At 38.9% G+C, this 14,360-nt stretch overlaps 3 protein-coding genes across 5 annotated transcripts in view; 1 reads left to right on the top strand and 2 right to left on the bottom strand.

Annotated features, from left to right (window-relative positions):
- Nucleotides 1-277, bottom strand: part of LOC116029263 (DExH-box ATP-dependent RNA helicase DExH9) — a 7,461-nt gene extending 7,184 nt beyond the window's left edge. Inside the window, exon 1 of the mRNA XM_031271181.1 lies at nt 150-277. The gene's annotated coding sequence lies outside the window, so the exon portion shown is untranslated. The remainder of the gene's footprint in view (nt 1-149) is intronic.
- A 241-nt stretch (nt 278-518) lies between these two features.
- LOC116029366 (NADPH-dependent pterin aldehyde reductase) lies at nt 519-4,813 on the top strand. 2 transcript variants are annotated; one of them, XM_031271343.1, is made up of 7 exons: nt 519-805; nt 1,553-1,622; nt 2,094-2,287; nt 2,549-2,721; nt 2,937-3,500; nt 3,712-3,822; nt 3,913-4,813. In XM_031271343.1, the coding sequence occupies exons 1-5, from the start codon at nt 542-544 to the stop codon at nt 3,004-3,006; spliced, it is 771 nt and encodes a 256-aa protein (XP_031127203.1). In that variant the 5' UTR covers nt 519-541; the 3' UTR covers nt 3,007-3,500; nt 3,712-3,822; nt 3,913-4,813. The 2 variants fall into 2 exon arrangements, with proteins under 2 accessions (XP_031127203.1, XP_031127202.1); XM_031271342.1 differs by having other exon boundaries at nt 3,712-4,813.
- On the bottom strand, nt 3,131-13,783 carry LOC116029365 (DNA (cytosine-5)-methyltransferase 1B-like). Of its 2 annotated transcripts, none has more exons than XM_031271340.1 (13): nt 13,598-13,783; nt 13,355-13,449; nt 8,084-11,884; nt 6,502-7,990; nt 6,010-6,183; nt 5,640-5,847; nt 5,417-5,546; nt 5,174-5,321; nt 4,870-5,067; nt 4,324-4,608; nt 4,084-4,245; nt 3,739-3,957; nt 3,131-3,487 (listed from the first exon to the last, which is right to left on the bottom strand). In XM_031271340.1, exons 3-13 carry the CDS (start codon nt 11,878-11,880, stop codon nt 3,326-3,328), a joined length of 6,972 nt encoding a protein of 2,323 aa, XP_031127200.1. In that variant the 5' UTR covers nt 11,881-11,884; nt 13,355-13,449; nt 13,598-13,783; the 3' UTR covers nt 3,131-3,325. The 2 variants fall into 2 exon arrangements, with proteins under 2 accessions (XP_031127200.1, XP_031127201.1); XM_031271341.1 differs by having other exon boundaries at nt 5,435-5,546.
- Nucleotides 13,784-14,360: the final 577 nt, after the last annotated feature.

The raw sequence follows: 14,360 nt of genomic DNA, 5'->3' as shown, positions 1-14,360 counted from the left end.
CCACCCCCCCCCCCCCCCCACCCCACCCCAAAAAAAAACACAGTTTCTTCTTCCAGCTGAGCTTCCGCATAAATACATTAGGAACATGGAACGTAGTAGCATACTAAACACAGAGAAACACACACAGATACGAGAATGGAGAAACGAACCTCTTAAAAAGGTTGCAGAGCTTTCCGTAATAGTCGAGGTGAGCTGCTAGGGTTTTGTCTCAGATGTTGGAAAAATTGACGTCGGAATTTGCAGACCGTTAATAGAATGCTCTTTTCGGTTGGTTGTGGGAAAAATTTTAGAAGGAAGAGTAGTCGGAGGGCATATTGGGCCGAAACCCAATGGGCTAGGATTATTGAGACAAATTAGGTTCATCACGATTCAAACACATATTATTTATTATATTACCTATAAATAAGATGAAGATACATAATACTGGGTTATTGCGTTGGGCCAAAGACAAGGCCCACGAGTATGGGGAAACGTGAGCCGTGAAAACTATGGGCTTGGAATTGTGGCCTGTCATAACTGTAGTTCACGATTGAGACTGAAGATGACAACACCTTCAACGCCGACGACGGTAAATTTAGAAGAATTGTCAATGTCGGCGGCCGGAGCTCCCAAAACGGTGCTGATAACCGGCGTGAGCAGGGGGCTGGGCAAAGCCCTAGCCCTAGAATTGGCGAAGAGAGGTCACACCATAATCGGCTGCTCTCGTTCCCAGGATAAGCTCAATTCTCTTCATGCCGAGCTCGCATCCGCCTCCAGTTCCACATCTTCTTCCCAAATCAAACATCTCATCATGAAAGTTGATGTGGTACACTTATTATAGCTCTCCCTCTCTTCCTCTAGAACACAATTTGTTGATGCGGTGTTCCATTTAAATTTCGTTGATCTACAAAATGGATTATGTGAACCTTCATTTGCGTTTCAGTTCTCCTCAAATAATGAAAACCTCAGAGAATGAATTTTTAAAAATATTCATGTGATGATGGATTTTCATAATGAGGAACTGAGGATGATTTCATTTTTTATTTATTTTGTTCTTTTTGATATCATGACCCCCGTGTCCGGTAGCCATGTTGAGCTTCGAGTAATCCGGAATCAAGCTGCGGACCCTATTTGGGGAGCTCTTCCGCCTGTTGAGGATGGATTCAATGATCGACTGTATTAAAGCTATTAAGGCTTATTTGTGGATAATGGATGTTTCTAGGTAGGTTATTGCTCATATCTTTATGAGCAAGTAGCTAACTGACTATTGTGATTTTATTGGGAAAAAAAATCTAGCTCAATATCGATTTTGTAAACATAATTGGCTTTTAGGTGTGTTCTACTGTTCTTGACAGTTCAATGCATATATTTCTCGCAACAGACTCCATGATATGAAGGAAGAGAGAGAGAGATTATGTTTGCTAGACTCCATGATTTGAAGGAAGAGAGAGAGAGATTATGTTTGCTAGACTTCATGATATGAAGGAAGAGAGAGAGAGAGATTATGTTTGCTCTCTTATGAATTGGTAGATGATTGTATATTGATGGTTATTGTTTTACCGTTGCTTTGTAGAGGTCAAATAGCAGTGTTGAAGAATTGGCACATGCTGTTATGGAAAAGAAGAGCATTCCTGATATTGTAGGTATGGACTCTATTTCACCTCTTTGGGTCAGTATAAATATTTGGGTCCCCAACCAAAAGTTGACTATGTGTGTAAAAGTTTGGGATATATCATAGTGCTCTTGATTCTTATGAACAATCAGTTTTCATCTCCCTTTGGCCTCTGCTAGCAAACCTGTTACATAATATATGTCTCTACTACTAGACTACTAGTGTTTAAGTTTGCCTACTTCACCAAACAGATATTGGCTTCGAAGTTGTTTGCATGTGGTACTTAAGTAGTACAGAAAGATCTGTATGCTTGGTGAGTTGGTGGCAACGAATACAGGGTGAAGATTCTGATGGGTGCTTATGTGTTGCTTTGTTACTTGATGTAGGCAGGTGTTTGTCTGTATAAATTGGTTTGTCCTCCAATGGATAAGGCGTTTACATTTTGTTCAATTTCATTGTAACAACTGATTCTTGATATAGAAAGTATGAGCTTCTTGGGTAGTTAACAATGCAGGGACCATTAATAGGAACAACAGGCTCTGGGAGGTACCAGCGGAGGACTTTGATAATGTTATGGATACAAATGTGAAAGGAGTAGCAAATGTGCTGCGCCACTTCATTCCACTTATGATTGACAAGAAGCAAGGAATTATTGTTAATTTGTCTTCAGGATGGGGAAGATCAGCAGCTGCACAGGTTAAACTTTTACTTTATTTTCCCAATTTGTATGTTCCTATATTTTAATATAGATTGCTAAAGGGATTGGGACTTATTTGGCATCTTGAATTGTAATATGCATGATAATATTCTGTTTTTCCCTCTATTGAGATCTTGAGAAATAAATTTCATGTGGTTTGAATGATACCAAACTTAAGATCCAACAGTGTGGTTCTGTCCTGCACCATAATCAGTTTTGCAGAATTGATTTTGAGCAAAATGTGGAACTTGTCTCGACAGGTAGCACCATATTGTGCTTCCAAGTGGGCTATAGAGGGTCTGACAAAATCAGTAGCTAAGGAGATACCGACTGGAATTGCAGTTGTTGCTCTTAGCCCTGGTGTTATTAACACTGAGATGCTTCAATCATGCTTTGGCAGTTCAGCTTCACTCTACCAGGCACCAGAGTCTTGGTACTTAATTCTCTCTCTCTCTCTCTCCCCCCATAACTATGTAATGGATGGGTGGGACATTTAGAACCCACGCTTATGTTGTTTTCTTGCTTAATAACATTTTTTCTAGTTATGCCATTTGAACTTTAAAGCTTATACCATGTTTATAATCATGCTGCTCACCAAGATTTCTAAGTAGCTAACTTTTTCTTTTTCTACCTTAAATATGTTTACAGGGCTCCAAAAGCAGCTACAATGATACTTAATCTTACGGTGGCTGACAATGGTTTATCTCTTACGGTGTGAAACATGCACCACCAAAGCAACATGATAGCATTAGTTTGTGCAGATGCCATTTTAACCAGATTTGTCTAATCTAGCAGTTTAGGATTTTTCTGAATTACTTTAATCTTGTATAAGCCAGTCGAAGCACCTGAAGGTGATGATATTACTAGGCAATGAAGAGGAAATGTTGAAAATTAAGAGGATACATGATGTATTATCTCACATTGGATTTATTGTAGGATCTCATAAGCTCATGAAATTTACTATTTGCCTCTGGCTATTTGGTCTACAGAAAATGAAACGACAACATGTTTATTAACAATTTGATGTTGCTTTTGGTTTATGGAAGATTACATGTGGATTGATTATGGTACAAATTATGTTCAATTGCTTCCCTGAGTTTCCTTCCCAGTGCAAAAGCCAGCGGTGGAGGGACAGCATTGCCAACCTGCCGGTGTTTATGTAGAATGCTGCCGGAAAATTTGTAGCTATCTGGAAATCCCTGCAGATACAAGGTACTTCAGATCTGATTTCCATGAATTAATGAGTTATAAATGCTCAGTTGAATATGCATGTTTTCCAGTAAATATCCTCTTGTCCATTCAGAAAAGTTTCAGATCAACATCCATAAATTATGAATCATGAATAACATTCTTAGAGATAGCAGATCAACTACAAAACCATTTTATATGTTGAAAGAATGTGTGCGTGTGTGTTCTTTGGCAGGTAAAGAAAAGGGGGAAAACATGGTACCTGGGATCGAGCACATTCTCGGACAGAAATTATCCTGTCTTGTTCAGGGTGAAAACACATGCCAACCTTACCACCCGGAGTAGGGTCTGTAATGGCTGTTGGGAAATTTCCTTCCCAGTCCAACCTTCCAAATAGGCCCTTCCATTCATTGTGTGTCTTGGCTGTGTTTTTCAGGAACCGGGGTACCAAATTAGCCTCCTTTCCATTTGACAATTGAACCTGCAAGAGAAACCGGTTGAGCTAAAACACGAAAGCAACAGACAATTAACGATTGGACCTGGGCAAACAGTGCCAATCAGCGCCTGGACATTACATAGTACGGAGTATATAAGCATAGAAGATTACCCTCACGCATGGGAGATCACGCCAATCAGCGCCCGGACATTTGGGGATCTTCTGACATCTGGTGAGATTCAGCTGATTCATTTCCTTTGAAATGTGGTCTATCAAGTGTACCATGTCTCCTCGGACCCTCTTTTGGAACCAGGAAAGAGGCTTGCCTTCATACTAAGTTACAAACCGATTGAGGACTGCAAGATATACATACGACAGAAAAAGAACATAATGTTGAAAAGCGTATTGTACCTCCATGGTTGTTGCTGATGCCCCGCTTCTGACTGCTGGGAGATCTGCTATTGTATCTCTGACAGTGATAGCACGGAAAGGGGCACCACCTGCAGTGCTACGAACAGCAGTATAATGAGCATTGCCAACCGAATCTAATTGAATCCTGAGTTCAGGACCTGAAAAGACATGCATTGGCTCGGGCCATTCAGGAAGCGTGGCTTCTGGACAAGCTGCCCATATGAATGCACGTTTGCGTGTCTGAGCTATACCATACGCCCCGCCTTCCAATACTCCAAACCTCACCTTCGACTCCAAACAAAAAGGGAAAGGACGATGGAAATAGAAGAACAGCAAGGAGGCAAAGAATAAAACATCCAAATTAGACCTCCATGTTACAAACTTAAATACATTTCACCACATATGTATAGAAACTGTCAAACTTTCAAGTTTCAACTAAAATCTGCCACAAATTATGAGAAAGGAAGCTCCATTCACTCCTTATTCTATACACATGTTATTGAACTTTTCGCAGTTATTTTTTGGCATGGAACTATATTGATGTACCTGGTAACCCATTTCGAGCAGCGAAGCTAGAGTTAGATGAAACATTTTCCCTTTGTCAAAACGAACAAAGTTCCTGACATTTTCGAGGAGGACGTACTTAGGCCTGAAGTAATCCACATAAGATAAATACGATAAGATCATTTCACATTGCGTCCTACTCCAATAGCTTTCTTGGAACCTGTTTAGTCCAGAAAATCCCTGCACATAAAGAAAAGCTTAGAGATAAATAATGAACAAAGTAGAATCATAAGTTCATAACTGTTATTTTATAGACAACATATGGAACAATTTTAACAGTGCAAACCTGACAAGGGGGGCCACCGACAATGAAATCCACTTCCCCAGGTCGTGGCAAACTGTTTATTACCTTCTCGTCAAGCTTTGAAGCCAACTCGGCTGCATCTGAACTTGAAATGCATTCATCTCCATCTCCACAGGCTATCATGATTGCCCTACCATTAAATGATTAACTAAATGAAAAGACGAAGAAAGAAGCTATCTCTGCCAATCAAAGAAGAACTCGAAAAATATAGATGGGAACAAGTACGTGTGACCAAACATCAACCTAAGAATCGCGTTGCAGTTACTAGTGATTGTCACTGCCTCCGAGTGATTCAACTTAAAAGCTTCAGTCTCAGCTTCTTCATAGTCAATTGCCCATTTACTCACCGATATACCTTCAAATAAGGTGCAATGAATAAGTCAGTAATATACTTAAATAACGTTGAAAACATCAAATAAGTTAAAAGCTTAGAGCAATAAACTATTACCCGACTCTTTTAAACCTGTAGACAGGCCACCACAACCAGCAAATATGTCGAGAGTGGCTAGAGGATTTTTAGCAGCTTCATCCACTGCTTTCTCAGTACACTCGGATTTATTTTCTCCTTGTATACTCTTTACTTTTTCATTTTTGATTGAATCATTCTGGACTATGTGCTCTTTTGAGAGGAAGCCTAGCTCAACATTACTAGGTAACTGCCACCGAACAGGATATAATGCACATAAGCAACTTTGTCATTGAAGCACTAAGATTCACTTGATGTAGTTTTTGGCAAGATAAATAAATGGTTTAGGAATGTAGATAAAAAAAATTCCGTATAAGATATATTCTGAACATATAGAAATATAAGTAATAACCTGCTTCAGAGTCCCATTTTCAGTGTCGTACAGATGTTGACAGAAGAAGACATGCTCAAAAACATAAAGGCTATTATGGCAATCTGTAAATTGAAAATCTTTCTTCTTTTTAACATTACATTTTCCTTCTACAGCAGCGACAGGTACCTTAATTATCTGTTCACTGTAGTAAACCTGAAGATTCATTAATGAGAACCCACATATCAGAGATTTTATCATTCCTAAAAGAATTTGTTCTTGAACAGAAATGAAAGAATTTGGGTCAAGAAATGAAAGAATTTAATGGCTAAAGAAGGGAGGAAACACATTGCGATTAGAATGGGCATAAAACTGATAAAAGCACTTAAGCTCTCAATTATTCGAAAGCAATCTTTATCTTGAATAGAAAATGAAGGAGTTAAAAATGGCTAATGAATAAAATAAAAAAAGGAAAAGAATCAGCATGTAGATTAAACCCATAGGTTCTCGCCATACACATTAAAAATATATTACCTCTTGAACATCAGAAAAGAAAGCCTTCTCCTTTGAAATATCTTCAGGTTTGAAAAACCTCCTAACTTTGATCATCACACATTCAGGGTCAGCTCGTTCAATGGAGTCGTCACTTTCAACCCCAAGTAGTTGGCAGACTATATATGATTTAAGACCGACATTCCTGCTGTTCTTGAAAGTTGTTTTCTGTTTCTCATTTGCTGCAAGATACAAAGGGCTTAAATAGAGAAAGTCGCAAATACTGTAGTGAATTCCCCGATATATGAAGCTTGTTGTGGATGTACAGAGCTTGAAGACCCTCACGTTAGAGGCTTGTTTCATTTTACATGAATTACAATCCCCATTCCCAAGGCCCATTACTGTAGTTGGTAGGCAAAAGAAAGCACCTCTTTCCGGCCAGTATAAACTTCTGCAGAAGTATTCCATGGGTAACCCCTTTATCTTTCTCTTCCAAGCTCTTTGTTTTTCCAATTTGTCATTATCTGCATTTGCCTTGCGGTGTTGATAATGCCAAGGTCTTTGCCCGATTTCCACAACCATGGTTTCTATGACATCACGAAGCTCAAATTCTCTACAGTCATTTGTCAAGAAGAGCTCCCTCTCACTAGCAGTATCTCCGAGAACAGTTTGACAACCTCTAAGCAGCAGTCTTCCATGAACCAATTTCCTGTTATCTGATGATTGGAACATGTACTCTATGAAACATATACACGAATGTTTCATTGAATCTGATGTTCTCACCACCACAGTGTGGCCTACACAAACCACATGTCCATTGGCAAGAGCCTGTGTAAAGAGTGCCTCACCTCCAGATGTTCTTTGAACTGATTCTCCATCCCATCTGATTTCCTTTTTAGCAGACCTTGTTTTCCAGTGTGGATGATCACATTTCTGTAATTTTAAAATTTCATCTTCTCTTCTGTACTTGAGATCCTTTCTTTCATTTTCTTCTGCCTCGTCTTCATTGGAGTTAAGAACATTTTCCTCCGTTGACTCCCAATGCATGTGATTTGAGCAATACTGCCGCCAGATCCTTCTTATCAACTCGGTGGTGGTTGCAGGCATAGCTTTCCTTTTTGAGACGGTAGCAAGCTTGAAAGCTCTAGAGTTCATCATGCCTGGTTCTTGTTTCGGGATCACACTCTTATTTACTGACCACTTGCTTTGGTGCTGCTCTTCCATCTTGGAGCGGAGAGTGCACACGAAAGCACATTTGCTGATTGTAATATCAGGATACTCTGAAAACAGTTGCAAGATAATCTGGCCATGAACAAGTATATACCTGCGAACTGCTGCTAGATCCGAGGAAATGTGGCCGGGATGACTTTTATCAAATTGCGAGACTTTCTTGATGACATCCAGAAAGGAAAGGCAGCATGCTCGGCTTTGCAGCTTCAATAATGTAATAATGGCAATAGCTAGTCTTGCGGTTCTCAACACAGGTTTCAACCATGGAGTATACTGCTCTGATGGATTCCCCAACCTGTACCTGATGATGTATACAGAGAAAAAGATTACTCAGACAAGAATCACTACTCTGATTCCATAATGAAACGCTTTCCAAAGAACTCAATTATCTTACCAGGACATATCAGTTCGAATTGAAATATAGAACATGACAGATTTAAATTCAATCCTCCACTCCTTTATGGCACTCAGAAAGACTGGTGTGGCATCGATGCTTAGCTCTTTAGAACTTGATGGACCATTATCATCTTGAAGATAGAACCCGCTTCCATCATCAGCTGTCATTGTACCAGACCCATAAACTGTTATATTGATACCGGGACATGATTTCATAGGGAGAAGCTCCAAAGAAATCATCCTTCCCTCTGAATTATAGACAGACCAGTTATGAAGGCTGCTATGAGGAAGCTGGTCGGGATAAAAAATACAACTATCTTCGTCGAAGATAGTATACTCATCTCTCTCTTGCACCTCGGTTTTATAGTAAGCAGGAACTGGGTAATCATCTGCAATCTTGTCTTCACTGATCTTTACATGGTAGTTGTTAGGGGATATTGCTGGATGCAACCTCTTATTTGGTTTGAAGGATGCCAGCCAATTCTTTTTTTCTTGGAGCAATTGATCTCTCCTCATTTTGATATCATCTTCAGGCGCACACTTATTGGAATGACTATTTTTTTCCTCTGCTCCAGCTTTCGAATCCAAAATTCTTAAGCTGGCATCCCTAAGGGCGATGAGCACCGGAAGGTCCCCAAAGATTGGTTCTTCTTTGGAATCCGGGTTCTCCAAACCAGCCAATTGTTCATATATGAACCAACCCCATGAAGCAATTAACTCCTTGATGGATGTCCCGGTGGGTAGGCCCCCGCTCTTGCTCATTGACCGAACAAGTGCAGCAATCAATTCATTAAGAGTGAGATTGTCGTTGCCTCCACAAGATTTTGACAGTCTTCTGTAAGCTTCAACACAAGCACGCGCCTTTTCAAACAATAAACTGTACAATCTTTTATAGGCAGGCGCAGGCGTAAGACACTCATAGTGAGCAACATCAGTAGAGATCCATATGACTGGTGACCCTTCATCAAATCCAGAAATTGACCATTCTAAAATTGGCCCAAATTCTTCACATTTAGCTCCTTTCGCTTCCACTTTATCGGAAGCTTCTTCCAATGGCAAAATGATACCGGTAACATACACAGCATTCACATCTAGCATTTCAACAGGCTGCAATATGTCATCTGCATCATAGAAAGAGAAGTCTATCAATCTTCTATTTGGCGGAGAATCATTAGGGTCAGTTTTTGTCAACGTCAATGCATCCAATTCCTCCTCAACTACTTGAAGTTTTCTATATTCAATTATCCTCGAGTTATCTGATCTATAATTTAAACTAGCAAATGGAGCTGAAGGTTCTTCTACCTTCCCGTAAACAGTCAAGTTTTTGCTGCTCTCCAACCCCGTTTCCTTAGTTCTAGTTCTCATGCTAGCATTTCTAAGGGCTATAAGTGCAGGAAGTTCACCAAAGATTGGATCCTCTTCAGACTCTGATTTCTCCAAACCCGTTAACTGGTCATGAATAAACCTACCCCATAAAATGATTAAATTCTTTATGCATGTCCCCTTAGGTATATTCTTACTCTTACGCATCGAGTGAACAACTGCATTAAGTAGCCCGCTGAGACTCAGATCAGGATTGCCTCCGTAAGATTTTGATAAAAGCCTGTAAGTCATAATGCATGCACGGGCCTTCTCGAGAAATAGATTGTATAGATTTTTATAAGTGGCAGCAGGACGAATACATTCATAGTGAGCAACATCGGTGGAAACCCATATGATTGGTGAGCCTTGATCAAATCCAGATATTGACCATGATAAAATCGGGCCAAAGCCTTCACATTTTACCCCACTGCCCTTTTCTTTTCGAACAGCTTCTTCCAAAGGAAAAATGAAACCAGAAGCATACATATCCTTTAGTTCTAGCATATCAACAAGCTGCAACGTGCCATCTTTATCATAAAAGATGAAGTCTGTCAATTGTCGATTTGGTGGAGAGTCCTTCCGGCCAGTTTTCGTGAATCTTATTGCATCTGATTCCCTCTCCACTAGTCGATGTCTTGTAGATTCACCTATTCTGGAACTATCTAGCAACCGATCTGATTTGTACTTTAAACCAGCAAACAAAGCGGCTTGTTTTCCTATTTCTGCAAATGCAATGACATATTGGCTACTGATGATTTGCCTTTTCTTATTTCGAGTTTTTATATCTGACATTTTTGTACTAGCATCCCTAAGGGCAACCAGCACGGGAAGTTCGCCAAATGTTGGATCCTCATCAGAATTCGACTTCTCTAAACCTTGCAGTTGTTCATAAATAAACCCACCCCATGAAATTATTAAATTCTTGATGGATATCCCTTGAGGTATATTCTCACTCTTACTCATTGAGTGAAATACTGCATTTAGTAGCTCACGAAGACTCAGATCGGGGTTGCCTCCACAAGTGTTTGATAAAATTCTATAAGTTTCTACACATGCACGAGCCTTGTCAAAGAACATGCCACACAAATGCTTGTAAGCGATGGAAGGGCGAAGACATTCATAGTGAGCAACATCAGTCGAAATCCATACAATTGGTAAGCCATCATTGAATCCAGATATTGACCACTCTAGAATTGGCCCGAATCCTTCACATTTGACCCCCTTGTCCTTTAATTCATCATAAGATTCTTCCAAGGGCAAAATGAGACCAGAAACATACATATTCTTCACTTCCAGCATATCAACAAGCTGAATTATGCCATCTTCATCGTAAAAAGTGAAGTCTGTCAATCTTCTATTAGGTGGAGAATCTGACCGACCAATTTTTGTCAGTCTTATTGCATCTGATTCCTTCTCAACTACTTGAGGTTTTGACAACAAACCAGATTTGTTCTTTAGACCGGCAAATCTAGCTGCTTGCTTTCCTATTTCTGCTGAAGTGAGAATGGAGCTGTCTGATATTTTTGTTGCTTTACCAGAAGCAGCAGTATATTCACCGCCCTGCAAACATTTAGTTTTCTCTCTGCTTTTCACAAATGAGGTTTTCTTGCTAGCATCTCTTAGGGAAATTAGAACAGGAAGTTCACTAAAATTTGGATCTTCGGTGGACTCTGACTTCTCTAAGCCAATTAATTGTTCGTAGATGAACCTTCCCCAAGAAATAATTAAGTCTTGGATCGACGCAGTGTGTGATAGACTAGTTTCGACCATTGTTGAAGCAACTGCAGCTACTAAATCGTTAAGACTAACTTCCGGGGTGCCTCCATAGGACCTTGATAATCTTCTATAAGTCTCAATACATGCACGAGACTTCTGGAAGAAAAGATCATACAGAATTTTATAGGAATTGGAAGGTTCGAGACATTCATAGTGTGCAATGCCAGTGGAAATCCAAAGAACTGGCGACCCTTCATCGAATCCAGATATTGACCATTCTAGAATTGGTCCAAATCTGTTGCACCGCACTCCCTTTTCTCTGCCTTTACCATAAGCTCCTTCCAAAGGCAAAATGGCACCAGAAATGTACATCTTCTTCGTCTCTATGACCTCAACAAGCTGCAGTTTTTCATCTTCGTCATAGAAGGAGAACTCTGTCAGTCTTCTATTTACTGGAAAGTCATTTCGGCCTCTTCTTGTCAATGCCACTGCATCTGGTTCAGTCTGGACTACCTGAGGTCTTCCAGTCCCGACTATCTCGGACTCATATAAGTCCAGCTCAGAGCTGACAGTAGCTTGCCTCGGTATTTTACAAGAACCTGAGGTATATTCGCAGCTCTCCAACCTTGTTCGCTTTTGCCTTCTTTTATAGGTGATTTCAACATAAGTATCTGACTTATTAGCACGACAATATCCAATACTCGATTCTCTTTGCATTTTCCTGTTACCAGTTGCAGAAAAAGAGTATTTAATTTAGAGTAGTTCAGAGAGTTACTGGAGATGTCATGTTTTCAGCATACATTACTGGAAGAAGACAAGAATTAAGATAAATTAGATTAGCATAGCGTGTTTTTGCACGGGAACGGAAGTTACAAGGGGATCAGTGTATGAAATTGAAGGAAATCCCGACATCCAAGAGATGCAACCTATGAAAACAAGGCAAAATATCTGTGTTGTAGGAGGAGCTTATGAATGATAAATGATGAATTTTCCTAAGGGAACTTAGCTGTTGAATTAAATAATATGCAACATCTGGCCATTCAGACAGGATTCTCAAGGTTTATTAGTCATCATACACTCGTACTTAAATGAATAAAGTTGAAATCACGAAGAGGTATTATGCATCAGAAGAAACTAACTCTTCATAAATTTCACTATGCTTCAACTCCCTTGTCCTATATATAGAACAGGTAAATGATGTATAGTTCTGGAGTTATTTATGTATTTCTATAACACCAAAAAAAAAAAAAAAACATTTATTGTGAAGAACAATTTGTAGCTTTGAATCCCTGAATTTAGACTCATTTTCAACATAATAAAAGTTACAAGCCTGTTTAGTAAATGAAGTACACATCAAAGTTCTCAACTATACACTTATACAAACAGCACAGGCAGAGAAACAAAAAATTACAAGCCTCTTAAGTAACAGGAGAATTCTCCAATATTTTGGAAAAATAGAAAACATATATAGTTTTCTTTTCATAAACTATTCCCGGAACTAGAAGACGGAAAAAAGAAAATTAGAGAAATTCTCCATTTTTCCAACTTAACAAATGATTTTAGAAAGCATTTTTTCACATTTTCTAAATTGTTCAAATACAAAAAATACATAACTTTATATGTGATCACCATCAGTGTTACATACATAATACATACGAACTTCCACTTCACCGGCCTATCTATTTACCCCTTCCTTGACCTTCCTACCTACCCATCCACCATTAGTCCATTACTTCCCTATCATCACCATCACCTACCTACCTATCTTACCAGGCCATCACCCTGTAATGATGTATACCTACCTTCCTTCCCACATCATCGCCACTATCACTACCTCCATTATAACCCCCGCTTCCTTTCACCCACCATTATTTGCCTAGCTACCAACCCCAACTACTTGTACTACCTCACCAAAATTTACTTACCTATCCACCACTACGACTATATTCATTACCATTTCCACTTATTTCACCCACCAAGCCATGGACTTTTAGCGAACCTAATAGGTTATCCATTCTGATATATCCGAATATAAATTTGGTCCAAATATCAGAAATTAACTCGAAATTAGAAATTACAATTTATAAATTGGCCTAAAAACTATCAACATATATACAACAACCAAAAAGAAAAATTCAGCATATAAACAAGATAACAGAAGGGCAGAAGTGAAGGCATTATATTATATTACCTCTCCTCCTCCTCCTCCACCTCAACAACGCATAAGATTTTGGTGCTTCTAACATTGACGACAGTGAAGTTTTGGAGGAATTATTATGTATTGATCTGCTCATCAAAGAAACAGGTAACTAAGTAAATGCATATGTAGTGTTTCCAATTCAGGAAAGATCTTGTCTTTATGCACCTAAGACGTAAACATACATACATGTTTTAAACGCGAATTGAATGGATAATGAAAATTTATTATAATTACCTGCATTTTTGACAGAAGATAATGCGATTCTTATGCTCATGCATGCTTTCCTGTACTAATTTTGAGCTTGTTGGGTAGTGTTTGAAGAGGAGTAAGTGGATGGCATTTTGGGGTTTTGGTGAAGAAGATGATAATGAAAGCTCCATTTTCAGTTGTGGTGAAGATGTATATGGCCGAGGCTGATGAGGAAAGTGGAGGTTAGTGACGAATGCTGCTGTGATATTGTACGTCACTCGTTACTCACCTGCACTGCATATATACTTCGTTCTCTATTTTTTTTTTTAATATTATTTACCCTTTAAATAAAGTACAGTATCTGTTTATAACTATTTTCTTCAAAACACAAAAAAAGACTCAAACACATAATGTCCTATTTGGAAGAGTTATTTCGTACTACTAGATAAACACATATTTGGGAGAGTCACTGCGTAACTTCTAGATTACACGGCTATTTGACATATATATATATATATATATACTTCTCTACCTATTTATGGAGTGATACTAATAAATTGTGGTAATAATTCTTGGGGCTGAGAGGTATTCACCACAAGTGATTAATGACAATTTTCAGGTGCTCAATACTAACGACTTTTACTAAAAGTTGTCTGATCGATCACTTGAGTTACTTGATGTGACGTAATTTTGTCTTTTTTTTTCTTGGCGAAAAAATTAATTATTAAATATGATCATGGAAAGATGTCTAGAATACAATTTTTGACCAAAAAAATCGACCGCCGGCAACAAGCAATTTTCGACCAAA

The sequence above is a fragment of the Ipomoea triloba genome, chromosome 9 (assembly GCF_003576645.1).
Source record: "Ipomoea triloba cultivar NCNSP0323 chromosome 9, ASM357664v1".
Lineage (NCBI taxonomy): Eukaryota > Viridiplantae > Streptophyta > Magnoliopsida > Solanales > Convolvulaceae > Ipomoea > Ipomoea triloba.
The sequence above is the reverse complement of the archived record's forward strand: the minus strand, read 5'-3'. Positions and strand labels throughout refer to the sequence as shown.